A 26931-nucleotide genomic window follows, 5' to 3' on the forward strand; every position below is an offset into this window, starting at 1 on the left:
TCCAAAGAGACAGAGATGCCAGGCAAGAGGAGGGCAAAACCATCACTTTTCTCAGTAGTTGCCCACAACAGTCTCAAAGCAGCAGCCAGCCACTGCCAGCTCCTGGGCTGCTTCTGCCCCTTCAGGCTGCCACAGCAACCCTTAGATGCCATACCTTACAGATATTTTCACAGTTCTTCACATGTACTCAGAGAACAGCAAGAGTCTGAAAGAAGCCCTGCGGTCTGATACTTACACCTCGCTCCAGTTGTGCAAACTCCAAGGGAAAACAGTTGTTTTGGGACTGTCCCTTTAGAGGGCACCAGCACACTTCAGAGCCAGAGGATGAAACTTTTAAGATTTATGGAAGATGCAATTTCATAGGAAGAAAAGGATTAAGGTAACCTACCAACTTGCTTTCCTATCCCCCAAAAAGAATCCTTTAGATGCTGAACAGCACATGTTCCATATTTTCCAGCCAGTTAGTATTTGTTACAAGATCAAGATGAGCTGTTGTGAAACAGGAAGTGTACAACACACCAAACCTCAATCAGAAAAGATGCTCCCTGTTAGCTGAGCTGAGAAGCAGTTGTGCAAGTATGCACACATCTACCCCCTGTGGCACCCCAGTGCCTGCACAAGGCACTCCTGCTCACCAGCTAGAAGCAAAGGCTGCTAAGGGCACGTACTTGGCAGCGGAGGGCACGGAGGCCCGAAGTCCCGCGCTGGAAAGCCTTCTCGTGGCCCTGGAAAGCATTCCCGTGGCCCGTAGATGGCAGCAGGAGGAGGGGGAGGAAAAGGAGGGCCTCTCCTCATGAAAGGTACTGGTGGTGCTCTGGGATCCACAGGCATCAGCGGGGGTCTGACTGGAGGGAAAGGTGGGGGTGCAAACCCTGAAGCCACAGCTTCACTTTCAGGCGCCAGCGACTGATCAGGGAGCGAGTTCTGCAACACAAGGAAACCAGGGAAGTCAGGGGAGGGAAAGGGAACAGCTCCAGTGCCACCAGGCCCACTTTCACATGGCTGTGACACTAGCAAAGAGCTAGCTCCAACTCTGCCTTAGCTGCAGCAAGATCCTGAGCAAGGCTATCTACGTGTACTGACCATCTGCTTGAGCACAGCTTAGTCTTTTGGGACAGAATTACTTTTCAACAGGGATTATATTAGTAATACATCAAAGTAATTCACAAGGCAATAATTGTTGTGGCAAAGTATACATATAATTTTATAATTTGCACTGAAGAGTGCAATATAATGTGACCAATGGACTACAGACAAATGTTTCCATGTTTTTTGCAGAAAATTAAAGCTTCTTTAAATCAAGCCCCTCTATAGCTACTTACACTAAGGTTAGAATGATCCTTCATCCCCTCTCCACTTGGTTCTGTTCGTGGACTATGTTCTGAAGATGTCTGTCCATCTGTATGCAAAAGTTTAAAGTTATTCAGTGCTGATCTCTTTCTCTCCATTGATTTCAGTATTTTTTTCTGAAATCAGGATAGACTGGCAACAAAACCAATAGCAAGCAGCAGTTCCATTTACCCCCTCCCTCCCATTAATAGTTTATTTCTTCAGTAAGCCCCATGCTGGGAATGGCTGGGCTATGATATGCTTTTGGCACACAGCTTCACACCAATCCTATTCAAGTATGACAAAAACCAATTCCCTTCTTGGCAGACAAATATCAAGGAAATTTCCAGAACTACATCAGTTTTGAATGAGTAGTCAGAAGAAATTATAATAATAATAACCATCATCATTATCATCCTCCTCCTCCTCTCATTAGCCTTATTTACTTTATATGTAGAGATAAATAGAAACTTCAATCTTTTTACTTTTAAACTTTGCTAGGAACAAGTATTTTGCTAGGAACAAGTATTTTTATTAACAGCTAGAGAAAACTATTAAAGGGAATTGTCAGAGAGAAGAATCTGACTGGAAAAAAATATACTAAATATATACACTAAATACACTTTCTTTAAACGACCAACCCCCCAAATCTGGGATTTGACAAATATTGCTTTCTTACGCTTCAGCTTGAATAGAGATGATTATACTGAAAAAGAACAAACCAAAACAAGCCTTTTAACTAGTGACAGAGTTTTTATGTGCATGTTGTATTTCTACTCCTTGAAAGGAAACAAAGCTTTTTTTCTCAATGAACAGACAGCTCTTTTTGACAACTCTAAATTACTTGTCATTTCAAGCAGGCCCGGCCTTGTTGATGATATTGTTACTTAATCTAAAACACTTCAACTCCTATGTCACACAGACAAAGAGAATACTCGTGCCTTGATATTTATGTTGTATAACACTTTGCATTTTAGGTCCTTAGAAGTTCCTCACAAACTCTGTCAGCCTTTAACTCTTCTTTCTGGCAAGATGTTTCCTGCTCCAGCTACCTCCTCAAGTAAAAAGTTTTCATAGTTTTCCACACCATCTTAGGAAAATCCATATTCTTTTGTTCACTTTAAATAACACTTTGATTATCTTCTTAAGAAATGTAACCTGTTAACTCTAATGAGTAGGAGCCTTGATTTCAGTACTGTGAGACACTCTGCTGTTCTGAAGTCAGATGTGCTGGATGGGCTGTATTTTGGTGGTTGGTTTTTTAATTGAATGGCTTTTTTGGGGTTTTGGGTTTTTTTACAAATACTCAGCCAACTCTAGTAAAATTATGTGTCTCTAAAAAGCAACATTCACACATTCTTAATGACCTGTTAAATGCTTGCAACAAAGTTATCCAAAACCCTGTTTCCATTCAAACAGCTCTGAATTGCACAGAACTGACTACAACGTTTAAAAAAAATTAATTGTTGCTTGGCAGTGCCTGAAGAAAGGGTAAAAAAAGGATGCATTAATAAGAACAAAGACAGTGCACCTCTGCTGTCCTTCAGTCAGCAGCCAGGTGCCAGAAGAAAGAGTCAGTGGAACACAAAGTATCAGAAGGCAGAAGTGAGAAAGCAGAAGCGCAACTGGCAGAAGGCTTGGGAAGAGGGAAGGTCAGGAGCTGCACAGGAACAGAACTGTCTTCCAGTAAAGAACAACTCCCTGTGAAACCTGAACCTTCAACTTGAAACTACATTCAGCATTCCCAGTTCTCACACACTGTGGCACCGAGCAGCAAAGGTTCTCTCTCCTCTGGCCAGAAACGGTGCAAGGGAGATGGCAACTTCCTACTGACCCTGTAAGGAACTGAGTCCTGGGTGGTGAAGTTTCTGCTGGGAATTTAATGGCTTCACTTCCCTAATGAATCAGACACAAGTGACTTACCAGGGCATTACATAAAGATGAAAAATGCTTAGTAAGTATGAAGCTCTGTGAGCAAACTTTACCTATGAGCTTCTGCTAGTTGCCAAGTGTCACAAACTAAAATGTCCATAATTGGCAAATTCAAAACTAGTGGGTCAGTGAAAGGTGTGACTAAACTGGGGCAATTCACTGTGAACTACAAGAAGCTGCCACTATGGTCAACAGTTTGAAGGAAGAGGCCTCAGACCTTCTGCCTCTGTGCACCAAGCCAGTGGACACCTGAACATTTGGCTGTTTCTGTTTCACTCTCTGTGAGTCTAAGCCTTTCTAACTTTACCAGATGTGGTACAGAAATGCAAGTATAGGTTTGTGATGTTTTAATGCTGTGATAAGCCTCATGGGAGGGACCAAAACAGACTCAACCAATTATGAGTGGTTAACACACAGAACAGTGAGGGCAGACCACAAAAATACCTGATGACTGCCACTGACAAAAGCCTGCCCACCTGACAGCAGGGAGGGCTATTGTTCCAACAGGGAATGGCTGCATCAAGGCCAGCAGGTGTTCAAATGTTTCTTACACAATGGAACTTCACGTCTGTGGTAGCTACAAACCTGTCCTCTTGCCACAGCTTACACTGGGATTTTCCATTCTAGAGTATCATGGAAGAAACTCCCACCTGTTTTATCAAAAGACTGAACATTGTAAGCTCGTAGTTCTGCTGGTCCAGAAAGTCTTCCAGTATTTGGAGGATTAGGGAAAAATCTTTCTTGTCTTCGAGCAGGAAGAGCTGGATCAGCATAAGGCTCACCTAACATTGAAGAAATCACAAAAACCAGGTCTGTGAAGATTTATTCCTTCCATTCCACACAATTTTAGACCAGAAAGGTTCTCTGAGTATCTTAAGCTCTTGTAAATATACAAAGTGTCTATTAATCAGGGTGAGCAAACAAATCTTAAATAACACAGAGGAATCCCACCAAGTATATTCAACTGCTTATGTTTCTAAAGAGCTGCAAAAGAAAAACTTCATTGATTTTTGGTTTAACTTAGGCAATCATAACTTTCAAAATGCTGCTGTAAGTTATAAACAGAGGGGCCTTGAAACAAAGGTTCAACCTAGCAAAGATGGAAGACAAAATAAGTAATTGTATGTTTTAAGCCATTCCTAGGTAAGAATACTGTTTTCCATTTCATAGTGCTGTAATATGTTTCCACCAACTTGCCAGCACCAGATCTAGCAATCTGTCATGCAGCTACAAGACAAACTGCATCAGTGAGACGCAGGGGGCAAGGTGGGCTAAGAGCAAGAAGGAAAGGCCAAGGAAAGCAAACTACCTCTCTGCAGGATCCTGTCAACAGACCACACCTGCCAGATGAGAAACTGCATCCTGAGAGGACCCTGAGTTCTCCCACCAGGCTTTTACACAGATGTGTATTGCTTGCTGCAGTAATAACTGAGGTTACCTATTTTTTTTTCTAAACTGGTAACATTTTTTCTTCTTTATTACAGGTATCCAGGAAGGTTGTCCATACCCCCAAATTTTTCTTTGAGAATTAATCAGCAGAATTAACTCATCCCTGCTTTCCCTGAGTGGCTAAGTGCAATACAGATGTTTATCTGAAGAAGTGAGAGTGAAGACTGATTTTGCTGCTGTTAATCATTGAAGAGATAGTATCAACAGGAAAACACATGCCAGACAAGATGAATGTACCATGGTACTCCTGCACTATAATATAAATGGGGTTTTTTTGAAAAATAATTTTTTTTCGACATTGTCTAATTTTTATTTAAATAAATTAGACTTAAATAAATTTTACTTCTTAAATCTCTTAGTAATTTACTTCTATGCAGCCCAGACAGGTCTTTTAATGCACTAAACAAACTCCCAGTAAAATGATGAAACCAAACAGTTAATTGTCCCTTGATAATACCAATATGTTCTTAAAAGATAGCAGAGAAGTGCAAGTGAATCACACTGTTCAAGAAGAGGAAAAAACTACTATTAAAAAAAGCCAGTTCAGTTGCACGTGCAGATCCAAGAAAACACTTAATATTTTTAAACCCAAAACAGTTAAATATATAGACTGCAAGTCAGTAACTGCTCTTTTCCATGGATACAGTAGCTAAGCAGAGTTTTTACCTGGTGGAGGCAGAATTATCCTGCGTTCTCTCTCCCAAGGAGGAGACAGGGATCCAGTATCTGATGGTGGTCTGTGGGCATCTGTTAATCTATCAGAATTCAGCTCTCCTCTTTCACTTCCAGCTTCGTACATGGCAGCTGGTCCTCTGGATCCTAATTGAAGCAATGGAGTAGTTATTCACCCTTGTGTTTTAAATCCTGTGCCATGGCTCTCCTCATTCAGCCTGGAGACAGTGGAACAGATCATGGAATGCCAGCACTGCCAGGACACAGGAGGCGCTGGCTCCACACGCTCGGCTGTTGGCTACCAACCACGAGAAGGGTTCAAAGGTGTGCAGAGAGAAGTCTTAGCTCAGTAACAGCACAGCACAGAGGACCTGCAATGCTTTTGAAAAACTAATCATTGTACAAGTTTCAGTTAATGTGAACCACACACCAGCACCCTCACGATAAATAATCTTCTCAGTGATTAAAGCCTGCTGCTAATCAAACTAGCAACTAGCATGCTGAGAGTTAATACTGCTATCATAAAACACCCATCTGCATTCAACACTCTTCTGTGTCTAATTCTTTATTCAAGAAGAAGGAAAAAAACCAAACCAAAAAATCCAAACCTAACTAAAAAAAAAAAAATCCTCGAAGGCCAGGTCAACACATAATCAAGTGCAAACTAAGAACCGTAAAAATGAGTGATTTTAGATGGCAAGCTTCCTCTAAAACAGACTGGGTCTGAAAAATTACAAAAACACTGAATTCTGCTATCATTCCCTAGTTCTCCATGCTATAATTCAACCTAAAACTTGAAGCCATTGTGTGTCTTGTGCACTCTGAGATAAGTACTCTAATTGCACTTACTGAAATCCTTATAGAATAGAAATTTAGACATATTTCCCACTAATTAGGTAGAGGCTTCAGTGGGTGCAATGGTAAAAGTGAATTAAACAGTAGCTTCTTTATTACCTGTAACAGATGCTGAACTTCACTCTAGCATTTACCTACACTGCTTCCATCAGCATAAGAAATATGAATGGAGGGTATTTTTCTTCCCTGACAACCCATGCTACCTCAGCTTACTTTCACCTGTTCTGGAATTTCTGAATTGTACTCCTTACCCACACCCTCCTGGTCCCTTCTATCAGTAGGGAAGAAACACTCTCTATGTATGATGGCTACTTCAAATTTAGAACAAAGGGAAGGGAGACAAATAACTGAACCAGTAACTTTCTAATACCACAACCTCCAATAAAACTGCCTCGTGTTTTTGACAACATTCTCTGACAGACTGTAGACCAATGAGATGGAAGGGGTGGTATTCTTTCTTCAGAAAAATAATTGACTCCCTTTTACTTTACAATCACACTTATTTCAGCAGAACCCCATCTGTCCAAGAAAGAAAAGACAAGGGATAAGTCTGGCTTTTTACTTCTCTTATTTTATGCTTCTAAAATGAATCCACTGACCAACCTACCAAAAAAACTAGATTTCCAATTGCATTGTTACACATTAAAGAGCTTTAGAAGCAATCTGTAAAGCAGGAAGAGTTTGTTCAATTAACTGTTGATGTTGAATTGGTTGTTTTAATACTTTTTGTCACTAACAAGAGGAGAAGGTGTGACAGGTTTATAGGAGAGGAGAGAGAAATCCAGAATAGATACATTTTCAAGTTTAAGAATTGTACCTCTTCCTCCTCCTCCACCTGGAAGCATAGGTGAAAGCCTTAAAGGACCCTCCAATAAAGTTGGAGGGGAAAGAAAAGCTCTTGTTTCAGATGAAGGCCGGCCCATTGGTGAGGGTCCATATGGGGAATGCTCTGGAACAGTTAAAACAAAATACTCAAGTTCACAATACTTAGTTTAACAACTGTATAAATAACTTCTCATGTGAAGTTAAAAACTAAACTGTGTAACTAAAATGAAAACTGTGCTCTCATTACCATGCATAACATATTCCCAGTCTACTCTCATCAAAAATACAAATGCTCTTAGTTTCAACAAAATACTTGATGTGACCTAGAGTCACTTATGACCCAATTATTTTTTTTAAATGACTGGTATTGTACATACACATGGCCAAGATAGTTTTCAAACAATTAAATATGTGTGGTCTTGGGAAACAAAACCATAAACCAAAAGAATTAGGCTCTATTTTACAATTCAATACTGTACCTCTGCCAAATGGTCTCATTGGAATATCAAGAGCATAAGGGTCTTTTTCTAAAAGTTCAAGTTTAAATTCTGCTTCAGTTAATCTGCAAAGAGACAACAAATAAGTAGTAAGTGACTAATAAATGCAAAAGCTTTACCAGACTACACTGCTTACTGCCAGGCTTTCTACCTAACTGGTTAATGAAGCAAGGTATTTTATTTCCTAAATAAATATGACAAAGGTTGACACAGTACTCTGAACTTATGCCTGAGAGTATTTCTCTATGCTGCTGCGTTTAAACTGTAATTCAGAAGTTGAAGTTGCATTTTAGATGTCACATTCTTAATATGACATCACTCTAATTGCCCTCCAAGTATGAGTTAACCTCACACCTGAAAGTTCCTCTCAATGACCACCGTTAGTTCAGCAATAACTTCTGAGATAAGCTGTGAAATCATTTTACTAACTTAAAACAAACAATCCCCCCACTCCTCCCCGACATCTGTGTTCTAGTACTACATTCTGCTTCTTTCCCCAGGTATTTCAATACTTCACATAGTTCCTCAGTTCTTACATTCTTGCATGTCATAATTACAGGAAAGCTCAAGTGACTCCCCTCCTTTCAGAACTCAAACACTGTGATCTCTCTGCTGTATTTGGGCCACAATACATTAACAGAAAACATCAATCTGCCTAAATCCAACACATGCCAAACTGCATTTGTTTAAGAGTGAAGAAGAACTGCACTTACTTTTGTCTGTTATGTGCATTTTCTTTTTTTATATCATTGAGGTGTCTTTCAGCTGCTCGGGCTGTCAGCTTTGGGAAAAGACAAAAACCAGGCTTAGATATTCCTATTTTTTGATTAAATGCTTCATAAATATGACAATTCCTAGGTCCAAGACATTCTATGTGAAGTGTATAAATTGCATTTTCACAAGAGATGACTCATGTATGGAGCCTCACATATGTCAGCAAATTATATTAGCAGCTCTAAAACTCAAATTTTGGAGGAATGATAAGGCTTTCCTGCAGGTTCTTAAAACTTCAGAAATTGAATTCTTTGGTTACACCTGCTTTGAAGCATTTACAGAAGATCTGAAGTCTCAAATTCTATGTAAGAATGTTGTATTTTAAAATCAGATAGATAAAATCTCTGGAATTATGACCACAAAGCACCATAGCTTTTAGCAGGATTTTATCTCAGACATTCTGTGAAAGTGAAGAATGTATTAGTCAGGAGATAGTTTAAATTTTCCTGTTTGGAAAAAAAGACAAAAACAAATTTTGTAGAAACATTGTTAGGAAGCTGTCAATGGAACATACTGTTATGACAGGACATAATGTGTTCTACTTATAGATAAAAGTGAATTACACCCAAAGAAAATATCAAAATGGCATTGAAACAAGGCCAAAAGCTTTCATTATTAGCAAAACATCACACATTTGTTATATGGTGTCATGTTCTTCCAGCAGATTTATTGCTGTAACAAATGATATAATATTATATCATTCTACTGTGTTCATAAGTATCCAGTTTAATTTTTCCAACTATTTTATATAATAGAAGTGTTTTCAACATGCTTTTGTGTATTTATACAAGAAATATGTCTCAAAGTGAAAGGTTAGAGCTAATTTTGATGATCTGTTTTTAGTATGAACTAAGAGGTGATAAAGCAAACTTTTCAAATAATGAAAATGCAGAAAACACAGAAAATGCAGTATTTGGAACTTACCCAATTATCATGAGCTTTTTTCTCATGTGAAGTAATCTGTGAAGGAGAGATTAATTATTCACCTAAACCCCAAAACTTATGATTGTATGCTCTTTTTATAAATTTAATGTGTGGGCAATTTATAATGAGGTGCCTAAACTGAAAATTCAACTTTATTGGAAAGTTATCTGGTGATCTCTGCTATGACATTGTGTCAGTCAAAAGCAGATGACATTAAGAAGAGGGAGAGGGAGGCAAAATTAGACACCCAACAAAGCCAAGCGAAGCCAAACAGAGTTCACAGGCTAACAGCAAGTGGTATTCCAGTTGCAGTAAATCCCTCCTGCTGGCATGGATGTAGTCACACAGCACAAAATACCTGATTCTCATAAGAACGAATGGTTCTCTCCAGCTCCTCTTCCAGGTCCTTTGCTCGCTCTCTGTAACAAAATGAGAACTTATGATATTGTAATAAAACGTGCAGGAAAGTCTGGAATACAATAAACTCACAATAAACAAGGTGTAATTAAGATATTTTTAATCCAAAAGACAGTATTGTCACTTAGGCCCATGGGATATAAAAAATTATACTAACAGTGGAAATTCTAACCTTACATTTGAGGCAAACAGGGATGCAAACAAGAGAACAGAAGCCAAAGCCCAACACACCCCCAAGTTTTCAGTGGTTTGTGATGTTTCCAGCATAAAGGCTGTCCTTCCTCACATGCCCTGCCTGCCTCACCCAGCTCAGCACAGAACTGATGTGGCTGGAGCACCCGCTGTCACAGGCAGCCTGAGGGACAGGCAACTGCACTGAAGTTACTTCAAGACCTCGTGTCTGACGCCACCTTTGCTGCCAGCTGCCCGTGCACAGCCTCTCTGGGTTCTACACCTTCTCAGCAGGTGGGACAAAGACACAGACAATGCTTGGTTGGACTCAATTTGCAATATTAATATTATCTTTAAAATTAGGATGCCTACAAAATGCATGTTCTGGATACATCAGGAAGAGTGAGTTCTGTCTTCCTGTATGAATACTGAAAAATGTCCACAAAGAAGAAGTATTCATCACTACTGTTCAGTCAGGCCTAACTAACTGAACCCTGCCCCCATAAACACTGAAGTAAAATAGCAAATATACATTACATATTGAAAAATTATGCCACAGTGAGAGGAAATGCAGAAAAATCCAGAGGTACACAGCTGGTGTAACAAAAACCAGAGCAAAGCAGTTAAGAAACAGCTACAGCAAATAATCACCCCTGACAATATTTTGGTAAATAATTTCTAAGCAACAGGACTATCTGAAAAGCTTTGAGAAACAGAAATAGAATACTATAACTATACAGCATAAATGTTAGCTCTGTATGAAAACTGAACATTCCATATATTTCAAAACGTTCTCTTAACTTTTTATTTTTAGCTTTGTTCAGTAAGGAGAACTAGATTAGAGACCCCCTTCTACCACACCATTAAAGCTCCTTTATCAGTACAATTAGGATTCTAATGGAAAAGCAGGTGCCATAATCTTTAACACCCAAATGTTTTAACATTTTAACTTTTTTAAAACGTAAAACCACCCACAGTCTGTATTATTACACACAAACCAGTGTCTAACACATACACCACAAAGAAACTGGAAGAAAATACATTTGCTTATGCTGTGTTTTTTTAAATTCTCTATTGCACTTTCTTCACCTGGGAACAAGTGATTACAACAACTAAAATCTGCAATTACCTGTAGCTGTTAAGTTCTTCAGCAGCATGAATAATTTTTTCATCTACTTTAGAAAGTTTTTCTTCCTTCTGTAGACGTTCCCTCTCTTCTACTGTCAACTTCCTTTAAACAAAATTCAAAATTATGGTTAATTTTGTTTCAAGTCAACAATTTTGAAAGCAGCCACAAATCGTATCAAACAAACCAAAACCCAAACTACACTAACAGTCAGATGTTTGTTCTGGTATTTTCTAAAAATAATTTTCTAGAGGAAAAAAAAATGTTACTAGCTATTAAATAAAAAGAAGTCTTTCCAGGTCGTCCTTTTTTATCCTAATGCCTTATTGGGCATTACAGAAGGAAAAACTCATGCATGAGGTAGTTCTGCAAAACACACATGGATACCACTGCTGAGTACAGCCCTGAATGGATAAATGGACATTTTCCTGTGAACAGCAGCTCTTAACAATCAAGCTGTCTAAATCATAGATCTTGTGAACATGATTTAAATTTATTTTCTACTCAATCTTCATTTCCTACTTTATAATTTTCCCTGTTTGAACAGATTCAGTTTTTAAACATTGCCTTAATTAATTCTAAGGGTTTTTTGTACTGCTACATCACCTCACCTGCTTCTCCCCACGCCTTTGTGGCTTTTCTAAAATTCTTTGATAATCAGTGTACATTTGCTGAGTTTTAGTGAGGTTATTTTTAAATATCATCCACACAGTCTGCTTTCTGCCTGCTTATTGTATCTTTTTTTTTAACAGGTTCCTTCCCACTCCCTCCTTGCTCTTTTTTTAAAAAATCAAAATACTAACACAGTGATTTCTAGGATTTATTGCATCTACAAAGATGCTAAATATCTACACAAAGATACATGCTACAGAGCAGATTACTGAAAGTAATACTTCAAAAATGTCCTGCACACTGCTCAGTACAAGATCTAGTCTTGTGCTGATTCTCTTGCTGCCTTCAAGATTATGCCCACCCTTTGAAGAAATAATTTCTGATTAGTAAAACTAATTTTACACATGCCCTAAAGTGATGCACTCTGCTGCCACACACACACACACACCTGAAGGTTACCACATGCCCTGGACCAATCAACTTTAATTTCTAGTCCTAAACATATTTCTGATTTCAATCACTAGGTCATAATCCCTACTAACATTCTGACTGTGAGGCAGACAGTACAGCCTTCCTCTTCTGGTTTTCTTGGTGAGGAAAGCCTGATTCACAAGGGTTCTATACTGCTTACCACCAAGAGCTTGCCTATGTTGTAAGTTTAGTTTTATATATATCTTGTCATTCCTCTCACATTCCTTGCTCAATTATATAAAATATATCTCACAGTTAAAGCACCTACTTATTTTCTTTCAGCAACTTTGACACATGTATTACATCAAATAATAATTCAATTAAAGAAAAAATAATCAAGCTGTCCTACTTTAATTGCCTTATTTCACAGATTAAAAATCTGTTACTTTGTTTCTGTACTTGCTTGTGGTAAAGTCCTAAAATGAACTGGTTCATGCAAACAGTTTCTATAAACTTCTGTAAACACAAATGTGCATGAAAGTGTAATAAATTGTCTACACAATTCAGAAAATTCTGGAAAGCAGTATTCAAACTTTCAATAATTTTCAGTCTCCCAAATCAGAGTTACATTCAAATCAAACAGCATTGAAGATAAGAAGCATTCAAGATAAGAAGAGGAACCAGCACCTGTGTAGTTTCATTTCATTTTCCTGATAAAGCTCAGTCATTACTTTAAGCTTCTGCTGAAGCTTTTGAACTTCGTTTTCAAAAGATTCATTTTCAGACTGCAAGGAAGCTTGCTGGCTTTGGAGGGTTTCTATGCGTTCTGTCAAAAGCAGAGATAATTATACTGGGATAACACATTGGCAATATTTCAGCACACAAGAGTCTGTAAAAATCTTTGATCCTATGTTGATTTAGTGACATAAGATACAAAGTTAACATATCTCAATATATGACACAAAATGAGAAACCAGCAATTATATTCTACCTGCCACAAAGTGCAGCCCTGTGTGTGTATCAGGCTTTTGCTCTAAACCATGTAAGTTCTTTGAAAACAACTCAGTTTTGTAATTCAGAATCTACATTTTCATTTAGGGCTCTTACTATTGTAATTACTTGACTAAAGGAGTACAACTAGCACCACCACACGCTCTTGCAGATATACCTATACAAGGTCCTCCTCAACAGTCTGAAAGGGTAACTCAGATTTGTCAAACTACCTTTAACTTTCCAAATTGAATTCAAAATCACGTTTCTTTTCCTATTTATTATTCCTGTGCCTCTTTTCAAGAAATATAACAAAGCTTCAAGTAAGTTTGAACATCTTCATAGGAGAGAGCTACAGTCAATTTGGAGAACTCACTAGCACAAAGAATATGTTTAAAGTACTGTTAAGAAACTGAAAAATACAGTCTGACAGAGCATTTAACATTTAACCCAAATAACAAAGCCATACATTCACAAGTGATGGCTACTCTGCCAGCTATGATTATGAAAGCAATAGCTAATTACAGGTTTTCATTTGAACTTGAGTTGTTTTCATTTCATAAGGTTTAATTCACTATGTCCTACACAACAGAGGAAAAGAAACAGAGCAAGATGTTTTTAAGGTCAATTCTCTAAATGCAGTACTTTATATTTTAAGGATTGAGCTTCCACCCATTACAAACTAACTATAATTAAGCTACCCTTTTAATAGATGGTTTTAAAATTTAGAATAAAACTTCACTGTTTCATGTCCAGAAATTATGTGAAGAAGGTATTATGCATTTATTAACATTACTTTGCTCTTGTATTTTAAGATTCTATAGCTAACTTTATAGTTACAGAATATTCCAAAAGAGTACAACCAAATTACGACTTTGATTGCTACACATCTAAAATCGCGTATTTAAAATAGCTAAGCAACTTAAAATTAATTTAAAAAAACAAGTAGTGATTACTGTAAACTTTATTCAGTTTTTACTGGAATTAATACTTGTAGCCTGTAACACCATTTTGCCAAAGCAGCATCTTAAAGGCAAAACAGAGTTTAATTACCCATAAGTTCTTCTTTAGCTTTATTTTCATCAGACAGTTTTGAATACATTTGGTCTCTTTCTGCTTCCATGGTCTTTAAACAAGCATTTAACTACAATCAAGATTGAAAAAAAAAGGAGAACATTATAAGATTACAAGATTAAGAAAGTGCTTGCATGCAAAAAAATATCTAATTAAACTTTAAAATATGCTAAACTCTGATACTGGTATTACCAGAATAACTACATATTAGTTAGTTTCCCCTCTTCTACCCACAAGCTTCTTAAAATCACATACCTTTGCAGCATAGATCAATTTCTTTACAGTTCGTTTTTGCTCATCATCTGCTTGAAGGAATAGAACAATAAATCACGTAAAAAGCATGAAAGGGTTTGTGACAGAGCTTACTGCTATTATTTGGTTTTTGTACAAGAGCAATGCCAACATAAAACATAGGTATGCTAACAATAGGCACAGCATACTTGGAGGATAAAGGAGCAAAACCAAAGCAGGGGTGTGAGTAGAAGTTATGCCACTGTAGTGCTTTGTTTGCCAGTCAATCACAACTCAGACTGGCCATGCTAACAGTGAGATGCTGAATACACACTCCAAGATTGATGGGCTTGTGCCCTGTGGTACCATAAGTACCAGCACAAAAAGAAGCTGCAGCAAGAAAGAGGAGGAAGAAGAGCTTTTCTGTGTTGCTGTTTAAGGGGACTCACATCTACACCCTTAGATGACACTGCTACCACACTGCCTGCAACAAGCAACACCTCTGTAAGGATAAGGAAGAAAAAATTAGGCTCTAAGGACCCTCACTACTACTGCTGGGAAGAATAAATAAAAGCAAGATTTCCACCTAGAAATGCCACAAAGTCACTGCTTAATATAGAGACATGTACTGCAGAATTCTGCAAGAGACTGACCCCTGAGTCTTTACATTGCTCTATGACAGTCTGTATGCCACACAGTGCTGGACAGGAAAATAGGTTGCTATTCCAGAGATGTCCAAGCATCAGTTAACAGTCCAACATGAATGACATTGGGTGAGATTTAAAAATCTGACTTCTACAAAGCTATTCTTGCAACTTTCCTGGCAGTTAGTCAGTTCTGTACTTCTAAAACATCTGTTAAATATTTAAATAGGGAAACCATACCCAAGTGCTCTCCATTCTCTGTTTCCCCCTTTATATCTGTGTCCCAGTGGTTGTCTTCAGTATCACCATCTTCTTTTATTGCTGAACTCCAGTCTTTCATGTTCAGTATATATTGTGTCAGTGACTAAGAAAAAGCACACAAGAAACTCACAACCAAATAAAAGCAATGAAAATGTAGCTATCATTACAATTAGTGTTTAAGATTTCTGTCCTTTATTTAGTTCCCTTTGTAGATTAAGTCAGGCCCACATACAAGATTCTAGATGTCTGATAATACTTTTTCTATCAAAGCATGTGTTTGCAGGTCAACAGGCACATCCTTGTGAAGAATTTTCGGACAGCCCTAAGCATGGATGATTTTAGTTTGGCTTGTATATGTAAGGTACACAACTATAAGAATATACACTCAATTTCTACACTACAAACTGGGGACAGGGGGGAAAGCCAATACTCTATCAGAACTAAAAGAGATTTTCCTTAGTTGTCTTTATCGGACAGCTCCGTTGTGTTGCTAAGCAACCTTTTTTTGCTTAGCCAGAAACATTACATTAGAGAATAGAGACAGCAAACAAAAGCTCCAAACAGTGTAAGGCATATTAAGACAAAGAGAAGTTGTCAGGCTTTCTTGGAACTCTATGATTAGCATCAGTCTGAATAATTTGATTCAATCCTAAATGTCATCATTTACCTTGATTTGACTCTCTTTATTTTTCAAAACTTCTTCTACATCTGTTTTAGAAGACTCAAACATCTTTGTTTGTTCATTTAGTTCACTAAGTCGTTCACCCCATCCTTCAGCTTCTTGTAAAAGCTAAAAAGGGAAATACCACATTAGTGTGACTGCCTACAAAACCAAGAACTGAGGATGAATAGTACTCAGCCTGTTACAGGTATTGGCTATACACAAGTGGGATTTAAACCTCTCACCCACCAGTAAGAATAACAGAGATACGAGTAGAAGAAAGTTAGCCAAAGAGTTGAAAATTAAGACTTTTATGTTCAGTTCAGTTACTTTAGCTGCTATAGCTGTCCATTGTAATTAGTTGTTAGGATATTTTTAAGCATTTATAGCACATGTTTAGTTTATTCCACTGAAGTTTAAAAACCTTGATGTGACAATAGCAATGAATATAAAATAGTGACAATTTATTTAACAATGACATACACTGGAGAATGGATGGAAAACACACCCCAATAGGAATACACACTTCTGAAATGGTGCCTGTGTCTTTTTAGAAACAGTCAAAGAAGTAAGGGAAAACAGGAAGCTTTTAGGCAGTTATTTATAGTCATGTGACTTGCAAAACGGTACTATTTCTCTTCCTCCATACCTCTTCAAGCAGTTTTAAAATATTATTTTAAGAAAGCTTCCCCATTAATGAAAGTCACAGCTGTGTGTAATCAACACCTACTAGTATGTATCTCTGCAATTGACTCTGCTTAACTAAAATGATAGGTAGGTTCCAAGGTTACATTTTACAGATATTCCCTAGCAAAATCTCATTTCACAAAAATATTTTACTGAGTTAAGGGATTAGAACACCTTATCATCAGCTATTAAAAATAACCACTGCAACATATTAACTCATGACATTGTGAGAACAACATTGAACAGATGCAAATTTCTGTTAAGACAAAACACGTGCTACCACAACATGGGGTAAAGTACAACCAAACTGTCTTAAGAGTCTGTCAAAAAATACTGCTTCAGTTGCAAAACAGGCTATCAATTCAAGAGGAGTAAAAGTACAGAAAAGAATAACTAAGCTGAGCAAGAAGAACATAACAGGCAGTTATACTAAAAATACAACCAGAAAATGGTAATTAAACAGGGGAACTGCCATGCAAATAGACAAGCAAGCTTGAACACTACTTATCAAAGAGAAACCAGACAGCACAGAACAAAGGTATGTGACTAGAATCGAATTAACACACATTGCCCCTTGGCACACAACTGCATCTTCCAAGCCATAAAAGCCACGTATGAATTTGCAGCATCATGCAAACAATATATTAGAGATTAGACGACATACACAGACAACTATTTTTATCATTTCCATCATCAAAAGATGACTATTAAGAGATTTCTTCTTCATGAAGCCAAAGAGAAAATAAATTTACATGACTTTATACACCTGTAAGAATTACAATAAAGAGAAACAGCAAGGATTTGCAATGAGCTAAAGCAATATATATTTCCAATGATCCTGAAGAAGAAAAACAAACCAAAAAAACAGCAAAGCACGGAAGTTCATTAACACTTCCCTTGTTCAACCTAAAAGGCCCAATCCTCTCTTTGACACATCACAAACCTAAAACAGCACATCTCCTACAAAGTTTAAGCTATGATGTGCCAGATTATGACCTATTTATGCAAATGAAGAGAGAGAGAAAGGACTCTAGTTTCTGTGAACAAATAGCACCTTTGTTACCTTTTGAGCATATGTGAAATTCCATCTTTGAAAAAAAAGTAAAATACAAAAACAAAGTAGGATATGTATAATCTGATACAGTAAACTAACACTCAATTAGAAAGCACCTCAGAAATGAGAACACAAATAAATAAAGCAGACATTTTTCTTTTTTCCTTATCAGGTTCCAGCAACAAATAACATTAGGTTATTTATCTACTAAAAAGCACAACAAACTACAATATGCACCAATGTTTTCAAACTTATAAAAACTGCAACAAACCTCAGTTAACAACAAAGTGTAGCAATTAATCCTAAATAATGTGGTTAAGAAAATACTTATACCCAGGTTGTTTTATCTGGAAGGAATACAAAAGAACTTTTTTTTATCTAGGAACGTGAAAATTAAACACTGAAAATTGGTTTTACTGATTTTTTCCCCCCCTGGTTTTCCTTGATGTAAAATGATTACCTAAGAAATACAGGCAATTGCCAACACTTAGTATTATCTAAGTACTATTTTTTTACTTTATTAAAAAGGAAGGAAAGTGAAGATTTTTGTCACACACAAATAATTGGATTATTTCTATTTGAACCCAAAAAATGACCATGGGGAGGGAAAAGAAAACTCCTCTCTATTAAAAATTTATGTATTGCTTCTCAAAATTTATTACATAAGAATACTGTCACATTTGAAACACAGCACTGAGACCAGACCCTTCCTCCTCACAAAAATAAAGAGGATGTAGAGATTAGGAAAAAAAAGACTCTTGAAAGCATATAATTCTCAAGTAACTTAATCTCACAATTATAACAATCAAATTCACTGCTTCTCCACCCACAGCTCTAAATAAAACTGTCTTCCTTTTTTGCTAATCACAAACACAGACTGCTTCTAGAATTAGGGAAAAAGACCAAGTTTTACTAACAGAGTTGTGCAGAACTGAAATATTCCTCCTGCAAAAAAAAATTTATTTCATGTATCCCTTTCTTTTCTCCTGAACCACTAAGTCTGACATACACCATGTTTTGACAGAGAGGACTAAAGCACTCCCCAGCTTTTTATAAGACTGCTAGAAAGCAACAGGCTTGTACTTCCACTACTCTTTCTCCCATGCAAATATCTATCAGGTTATTCCTCAGACAACAGGGTGATAATATCTCTCAGATCATCAATCAGTCAGGAAAATAAGCACATATCCATTAAAACTACAATAAACCACTTAAAACAAACATTACACAGAACATTAAATATCTATTTATTAGGAAAAAAAATAGCTGCACTGTAAAGCAACCTGTTGCAAAGGACAACTATTGCATATACAAAATATTTTAAAACATTCAGTGTTCTTTGTGATCTGGCTACAGCACTGAGGAAAATAGACAATTAAATTTGGGAAGTAACAATCTTTTCTGTTCCTCTCTATTACATACCTGACCTTCAATTAATACATCTACAGTGGTACCAGAGTATGTTTTTTACCTGTCTTCTGAATACTCTGAAATTCCTCAATTTCTTTGGTTTTCTAGACCAAGTAAAAGAATTTCCTCTCTGCCTCTGTAGAAAATCTTAGCAGTGGACTTGTTCAGGTATTTCTGCTTTCCAACAGGTCTCAGCAAAGTTCTTACCAGAATTATATTATCACATGTTCTCCTTCCACTGAGCTCCATGCATGATTCCCCACAAACTGTAGCTACTGCATTTCTTTTAAAACAGAATTATTTTATACAAACATAAAATTGTTTTAAAAACCATGTCCTCTTCCTCATTCCATTTACTAAAACACACAAGAGGTCAGTACACTTGTTGAGGATGAGCTCTTTGGAGAAATCATATTTATCAGTATCATGGGAAAACACAGTATTTCTAAGGATGGCTAGGAAGAACCTACCTGTTTTTCACTTTCCTGGAGATGGCTGTTTTCATCTACTGCATCTTGAACAGATGTCTTGAGTCTCTCAGTATTAATCTGATACACTTTTAAGGTGGACTTGGCCTAAATGAAATTAAAAAGTCTGTTGCTTAAATGGCATTGGTGAAGACATAGGTGGGGTCATGACGGTATTACCAGACTTGTCTTAGGTTTTCTGGCTGTGCTACATATATATTGTCACATTTTCTCTACAATTTCAACAGTTTTTGCAGATTGTAGTTCTACAATACTATGTATCATTGAGGAGCAAGAAAACTAAGAAAAGACATGGTGCTGATCACTATATGAAATTAAAAGTTGCTCAATCAAGCCAGACCAAAGTACTAAGCTTTACAAACTCTTTCGGTTTACACAGCATATGATCTCTGTACCCCTGACAGAAAAAAAAATTAAAGCAGTAACTACATGGCAAACATAGAAATTGCAAAGATTTGAAAACAGAAACTATAAAGGTTAGACATACCTCATCAATTTGTGACTGGATAGATTTTTCTTCATTCTCTAAAGACTCCACTTTCTCCTGAATTTCAGCCACCTGAAAATTATTAGTTGTCATACACCACCTTTCACATATTTGACTGACGATGTCTAGGCAATTGATAAAATTATTTTTATTTTTAAACTGAGAAAGTTCTACTGCTGAGTCAGTAAAAATGTGTGTAAAACCATGTTGCAACAAAACTGGCTTTTTTACTTTTGAATATTTTCCTTGATCATTTTTCTAATGTTACAGGGAAGACAAAATGGCAAATGTAGTTTTTATTTCAGAACACACAAAGAAAATAGTTTGTCTTATCTGCAGAGATTTTTTTCTGTGAGAACTTTTTCTGAAATGAATGGAAAGAAAGGATTCTATTTATTCTTACCAAGGTATCATTTTCCAACTGCTTTGATTTTTCTTCTTCCAGTTCTTTTTCCAGATTCTCTATTTCCTCGTTCAGTTTCAAGTTTGACTTGTTCAGCTTTTCATGCATTTCCTAAATCGAGTTGGTTTGTGAGTTAATAAAACATGTGATATTAACTACATATGAAGACAATAAGTATATTTTAAATATGACAGAAAAGTATGTTTTACTCAAATACTCTAGAGACTCCAGCACGAATAAAAACTGTAAGAATTAGCTCTGTAGGATCTGAGGTGCAAAATGAAATAAACCTACTTGCTTTTTTTAACATTAATTTTATAGAGCCTTGGGTATTTGATTCACTTATCCAGAACTCTTTTACAAATATATTCTCAGTTTGGGAGATATAAACAATGTAGTGGTAATTTTTCTTTAAAACTGTGCACCTGTAGACTGTGGAAATTATTTGAATTAGATAAGCTGAGGAAAAAAAATCATGCACTACCCTCTCTCCTGGAAATGGGAACAATTTACTCCTTAAATATTGTCCAATATGCCATTTGTTCTAGTATTACTCATCCTCAATGCAATTGTTAAAAAAGGCTTCTCTTAATTTAAATGCTTTGATTTTAAGTCATTTTCAGTAACCCAATTAAAACTATTGTGTTGGAGTTTTTGGGTTTGTCTGACTTTTTTTGTTATTGTTTTTACTTAGTTTGTTTGGGTGTTTTTTAATATGGGCCACATTTTTGCTAAAATACTGCCTTATATTGTAGAAGCAACAAATTCCTTTAATCTTTTACCTCAATAAAAGATGCATCTGTTGATTCTTTCGTAGTGTTACCATCCTTCAGAGACAATTGTAAATCTTCAAACTGAAAAGGAATTACTTTATGTCAGAATATAGGTAAATAATTAACTAAATACTAGCATTAATTTGGAATGCTCTAGTCTGAAACACAGACATCACCTAAATATTCACAAATGCACCTTGCTGGAAATCAATAAGCCTTAACCCTACTACACTATCCCAGTGATATAAACAAAAAAATATGACATCTTGAAGTTGATTCCAGTGAAATATATCGTACTGAGAGTTTGAAGTCAGAACTTGCTAACACCTTAACTGCTCTTAAAGACACTGACAGAAAAAAGCATTTGAAGAATCCCTTTGTAAGCTTTAAAACATCTTACTTTTCTAAAAGTTAATACTTTACTTGATAGAATCCATTCCTACAACACATCTGAAAGCAATAAATGAGGACTGTTACCTCTTTTTTGCAGAGGCTGAGCTTTTCAAGAATTTTGCATTTTTCTTCAACTAGTTCAGCAACTTTATTGGCAAGCTGTTTTTCCCTTCCTAAAAGTGAAAGGCAAGCAAATGTTGCATCATCCAAATAATTAAAGGTGAAAAAAAGAAAGAATAAAGTCATATTCCAGAGAAATATGAAAAATTAAGTATCAAAAATAAGCTTACCTACATAAAGTCGACTTCTAACCTGGAAAAAAGAGAATAAATATTGAAAATGAAATAATCAATTACTCTCACATATTATCTGAAAACTAATCTTTTAAGCTGTGATTCCATGCCAAGTTTAACCATGGAACTATAAAAAGGAATATAAATATGGCTCCTACAAAAAACAGGCAATCATATCTGCTGCTCCCACCTCCTCCGTGTCTGCGTGTTTGCCCTGTCCTTCTCCCACTCTTATCAGACAAAAGAGGGGAAAGGAGATTAGTTTCCACCTGGATCACTTTAATAACACACCTTTGTATATTCACCACATAGAACACAGTCAGAAAAGTAGGAGAAGGAAGGGAGGGGGAAGCTCCACACATGAGCTCAGATTTCCTATTGGGAAAGATCTCCCACACATTACAACACACAACAGCGAAAGCTGCAGTAAGTGAGCAGCTGCCACATAGGGTCTAGTGCACTAAAATCAGAATCTAACAAACTGCAGGGCAAAATCTGTCACAAATGGCCTCTACAAGGATGCAGAACTTGGCTGAACCCACAGAACTGTTACAACACAGCATTTCTCTCACAGCTGGGCCTGGGTCATGTGCCTGATGTAACAATGGGGCCCTCAGATCTTCCCTGTTTCCTCCTAATTTAAAGCCAAGGAGTCCAAATAACGAAAAAAGGGTAAGGAAGTTGTAAGCATGCTTTCATCCTATCATCCCCAATGTATGGTTAGTTACTCCATTACTTTTCAGTGACCATCAATTCTTCAAGGAGCCGCCAGTGCAGTTCTAAGTATGGATGACTGAAAAAGCCATCAATAACTTCTGTAATATCTCCTGCCCTAAGTGGCATGTGCAGGAGGAAAACAATACCAGGTTAGCTTGCTTGCATGATTTCAGCTCAAATGCCTTTTGTATCACCCAGAGGGATGCCTCTAAACACTGATCCCCTTACAGAAAAGGTCAGTTCATGTTAAAACCCTAAAAATGCAGTTGCTCATAACTGAAAAACTAACCAGCTATGAAACCAGTCTTAAAACATGAGTGTCATTACACCTACTACCCAAATCACAATGACTGTATGAGAGAATGTGAAAAATGGGAAGAAGTTTAGAATACTGAATTACAGATACTGACCCCATTTCCATAGCAGGGAAAGTATGGTAGGCAACTTTTATTACTCAGATCTTTACTTACTCTCAAGAGAAGACAGGCATTACCTCAAAAATATACTCTGATTTGTGCATTGAAAGGTTTCAGTACTGCAACTCTCAGAGTCATCAGATTAGTGCTCAAAAAGAGCATGCAGTTAAATTGGTTCAGTGTTGCAATAAACAGAATCCAGGTGTCACTGTTCAAAGAGTTGTAAAATGCCTCCCTTGACAGGACATCACATGGATTGCTTTTGCTTGTAAGACCTGAGCTGCTCTGGCTATGTCCAGGCTAGTCACAGAGATACCAATACACATAGCAATACATACACCCTAGGGAAGATATCTGTATCTTGTGAAAATAATTTAAGGGCTGACTTTGCAAGTTCACTGTAGAAATTAAAAAGAGGAAGCCTTACTGCAGCAAGTTTCACTGCATTTCCTCTTACAACAGTCACTCATTACATATTCAAACACTTATTCTCTTGACAAAACAGACTTTTCAACTTCTCTTCTAGAGATTCTAAATTCAATCACAATAGACTTAAAACTCTGAAGCATTATCTATCTTGAACAGGAAGGATAACAACTTCAATGCAAACTATTAATGCACTCTACATATCTGCAAGTAACTTGAACACTTTCTGGGCTGGTTTTGTCTGGAATACAGTTAATTTTCTTCACAGTAGCTGGCATGGTACTGTATTTTGGACTTGTGCTGAAAAGCACTGAAAACACATGGATGTTTGAGATATTGCTGAGCAGTGTTCACAGAGTCAAGACCTCTTCTGCTTCTCACCCACAAGGAGGCTGCAAGCTCACAAGCAGCAGGGAGGGGACACTTGACTGACCAGAGGGATAATCCACACCATGCTGACATCATTCTCAGCACATAAAGCTGAGGGGAAGGAGGAGGAAGAGGGGGGGTGTGGAGTGATGGAGTTTGTTTTCTAGAGTAACTGCTACATGTGATGGAGCCCTGCTTTCTTGCAGACAGCTGAACACCTGCCTGCCCAAGGGAAGCAGTGAATCAATTCTCTGTTTTGCTTTGTAGCATGCACTGCTTTTGCTTTTCCTATCAAACTGTCTTCATCTCAATGCACAAGTTTTCTAACTTTTAGTCCTCTGATTCTCTCCCTCTTTCCAACCTGACAGAGGGAGTGAGAGAGTGGCTGTGTGGTTTTTAGTTACTGTGTGGGGTCAGACCACAACACTTACTGATTGATAACTTCTGTACAGGAACAGCAGAATGGTCAAGGCTCCAACAATGCCAGCACAAATCACTATTTCCCACGGGAAACCATACAGATCAGGCCCAGGTCTCATATCTTCAGGCAGTGAAGCCACAGCCTGAAAAGTAAAGTAAAAAGCTTCAGCTAAAGGAAAAGAGGCTAATATTATCCACAGAAACAGACATTACATGTTGACATTGTTTACTTCCAAGGCTTGTTTATCTATTTTTTCCCAAAACTCTGAGAAAATGGTTAACAGAAGCATTTGATTTTTAAACGACAGATCTACCAGGTGAAGGAAAAAAGTTCCAACAAGACATGAAAACGAGCAGATAAAGCTCTGAAAACTTTTCTTTCTGAGACTATCAATTATCACAGAATGATTTGGCTTAAAAGGGATCTAAAAGATCTAGTTTCAATCCCTCTGCCAGTGGCAAGAGCACTTCCCACTGGACCTACTTCCCCAAAACCCATGCAGCCTGCCCATGAACACCTCCAAGAGATGGGGCATCCACAGATTCTCTGGACACCTTGCTCCAGTGCCTCATCACCCCCAGTAAAGAATTTCCTTCTCTTATCGAACCTAAACTCATCCTTTCCAGTTTAAAGCCATCTCCCCTTATCCTATCACTACGTGTCCTTGTAAGAAGTGCCACTACAGCCTTTTTGTTGGCCTCTTCAGGAACTGAGAATTTACTACGGAAAATTCTCCTTTGAGTTGCCTTACACATTTCACTGCTGTTAGAATCAACAACAGTAAGTACTTCTTAACAGTCTCGTAGAAAACTTGCTTGGTAGAAAAACCTGTTCAACCAACCTGATGCTAAAATAACATACTGTACACACCGGTGATTTAACACATTTTAAACACTTCGATACACTCGCGTTTCATTTGTAAACAGATCTATTTGCTCAAAGATACGACGTGCTCCATGTGGCCCCAATTTACCACACGTGAGCCGTGCCTAAGGACCCGGCGCTGTGCACTTAAGCCTTCATTTCGGTTTCTCCCTGCCCGAGCCCCTCGGCGGCAGCGCTGCACAAGCCCCCGGCCCTCGCGGGGGCTGCGCCGAGCCCCGCGTTACTCGGTCACTCACCCAGCGCAGCCCTTCCCAGGCCAGCCCGCAGTAGCGGCGGGCGCTGTCCCCCAGCCCCGGCCACAGCCCGGCCGTGCCGCCGCCGGTGCCGGCCCCGGGCCCCCCGCGCCCGCCCGCCGCCATCTTCCCGCGGGCGGCGCGCGCCCCTTCCGGCCCGCCGCCTGACAACCGGCCCGTACCACCGCCCGCCGGGGGGGCGGGGAGGAACCACTGTTGCCGGGGGGAGCGGGGGGCGCGCCGCACAGGTGGCAGCCGCGGGGCCCAGCGCGGCTCCCGACCTCCGCCGGCAGACACTCCCCGGGCACGGGAGCCGGAGGCACCGGCAGCTGCCCTCGGCGTGCGCCCACCGGCACGGACGTGGCCCCGCAGAACCTGCTCCTCTTCCTCCCTGAAGTTGCGCTCAGAGAAACTCACCTCCCGAGCGGCGCTGGCCGCCTCCATGCTCGCCCGTGGCACGGCAGTAAAGCTCCCAGGGCAGGCCCGGCTCCCGGCAGGCCGCCCGCCGCGCGTGTCCCGGCCCGGGCGGCGGGGCCGGCAGTGCCGGTGGGGCGGGCAGGGCCGGGCCGGGCCGCAGGTGGGTCCCGGGAGCCAGGGCTGGGCGGGCCCGAGCGCTGCCGCGTGCCTGTGCTAAAAATGACCCTGGCGGGCTGCTGGTAGCAGGTGTAAGGGGAGACGCAATGCCACATAGCAAAGGATTCTCGTTCGTCTCATTCACTAGGATTAACGCTAATTTGATTTGGGTTTTGTTTTTTAACTACTTCAAAACAAACAAACAAAAAACCCGAAACAAAAAAAACACCACCACCACCGAACAAACAACAACAACAACAACAACAACAACAACAACAACAACAACAAAAAAACCCACAAAAAAACCCCAACAACAAACAAACAAAACAAAACAAACCCACAAAAAACCCCCCATGTGCTAGCGACTTTTACAATGCAAGGTGAGTGACTGGACTGCAAAGCACCTAAGGGACCAGGACAGGTGGAAGGTGGAAGTGCCTTTTTTAGCTTTTTTATCTGTATCAAACAGTACAAGAACGAGTTTGGCCGTAGCAGTGAACTGTCAGTGAGGTGCAGTCAGTCACAAGGGACAAAGCCCCTGCGTTTTCCTCATCCTAAACTACAAATTAACCGTATTCTATATACATACACTGGAAATCAGAAATAAATGTATGTGGTTCTTAAACTTCAATTACCCCATCTAAACGAAGTTAAACCAAAGCACCACAGTGAAGTTTACAAATGGCACTGCACCGGCCACCATCTCTTACTTAGAGCAGACAGTGCAGGAACCTTTTCCTCACGGTGCTTGGGCAGCGTTGTTTCTTGTGCAGTTGTGCCCCTTAAGGTTCACCTTCACTCTGCGCTACGTTTCGATGTTTAAGACACCCCCATAGCAATAATAACCCCATTTCTATTTTATATATATATATATATATATATATATATATATATATATATATTGCATAGAAACATGTTGCAGTGTGTTGCCATTTCCTGTTTAACCTATTGACAGAAGACGTGGTTAACAGAAACGTATTTTTAATGCAATTACGAATGTGGGTAGGATTTGTGAATCAAGGCTTTGAAAATACGCTTTAAAAACAAG

General features: G+C 38.5%; 1 protein-coding gene across 7 annotated transcripts in view; it reads right to left on the minus strand.

The window, feature by feature from the left end:
- The window catches only part of MIA2 (MIA SH3 domain ER export factor 2), a 39390-nt gene that overhangs the window by 5054 nt on the left and 7405 nt on the right, over positions 1 to 26931 (minus strand). For 2 of the 7 annotated variants that reach the window (XM_026792605.2, XM_074542642.1), the window contains exons 7-28: positions 24203 to 24334; positions 21841 to 21862; positions 21635 to 21723; positions 21167 to 21238; positions 20385 to 20495; positions 19982 to 20053; positions 19477 to 19581; positions 15862 to 15984; positions 15174 to 15297; positions 14314 to 14363; positions 14038 to 14128; positions 12682 to 12820; positions 10975 to 11076; positions 9616 to 9676; positions 9258 to 9293; positions 8273 to 8340; positions 7542 to 7624; positions 7055 to 7186; positions 5377 to 5529; positions 3912 to 4043; positions 1323 to 1399; positions 669 to 924 (exon numbers count right to left, since the gene is read on the minus strand). In XM_026792605.2, the coding sequence (XP_026648406.2) occupies positions 669 to 924; positions 1323 to 1399; positions 3912 to 4043; positions 5377 to 5529; positions 7055 to 7186; positions 7542 to 7624; positions 8273 to 8340; positions 9258 to 9293; positions 9616 to 9676; positions 10975 to 11076; positions 12682 to 12820; positions 14038 to 14128; positions 14314 to 14363; positions 15174 to 15297; positions 15862 to 15984; positions 19477 to 19581; positions 19982 to 20053; positions 20385 to 20495; positions 21167 to 21238; positions 21635 to 21723; positions 21841 to 21862; positions 24203 to 24334 (2230 nt within the window). Of the gene's footprint in view, positions 1 to 668; positions 925 to 1322; positions 1400 to 3911; positions 4044 to 5376; positions 5530 to 7054; positions 7187 to 7541; positions 7625 to 8272; positions 8341 to 9257; positions 9294 to 9615; positions 9677 to 10974; positions 11077 to 12681; positions 12821 to 14037; positions 14129 to 14313; positions 14364 to 15173; positions 15298 to 15861; positions 15985 to 19476; positions 19582 to 19981; positions 20054 to 20384; positions 20496 to 21166; positions 21239 to 21634; positions 21724 to 21840; positions 21863 to 24202; positions 24335 to 25313; positions 25476 to 25727; positions 25917 to 26931 lie in introns of those variants that run through there. The other 5 variants (XM_074542644.1, XM_074542643.1, XM_005479813.3 and 2 more) reach the window with 5 other exon arrangements.

The sequence above is a fragment of the Zonotrichia albicollis genome, chromosome 6 (genome assembly GCF_047830755.1).
Source record: "Zonotrichia albicollis isolate bZonAlb1 chromosome 6, bZonAlb1.hap1, whole genome shotgun sequence".
Lineage (NCBI taxonomy): Eukaryota > Metazoa > Chordata > Aves > Passeriformes > Passerellidae > Zonotrichia > Zonotrichia albicollis.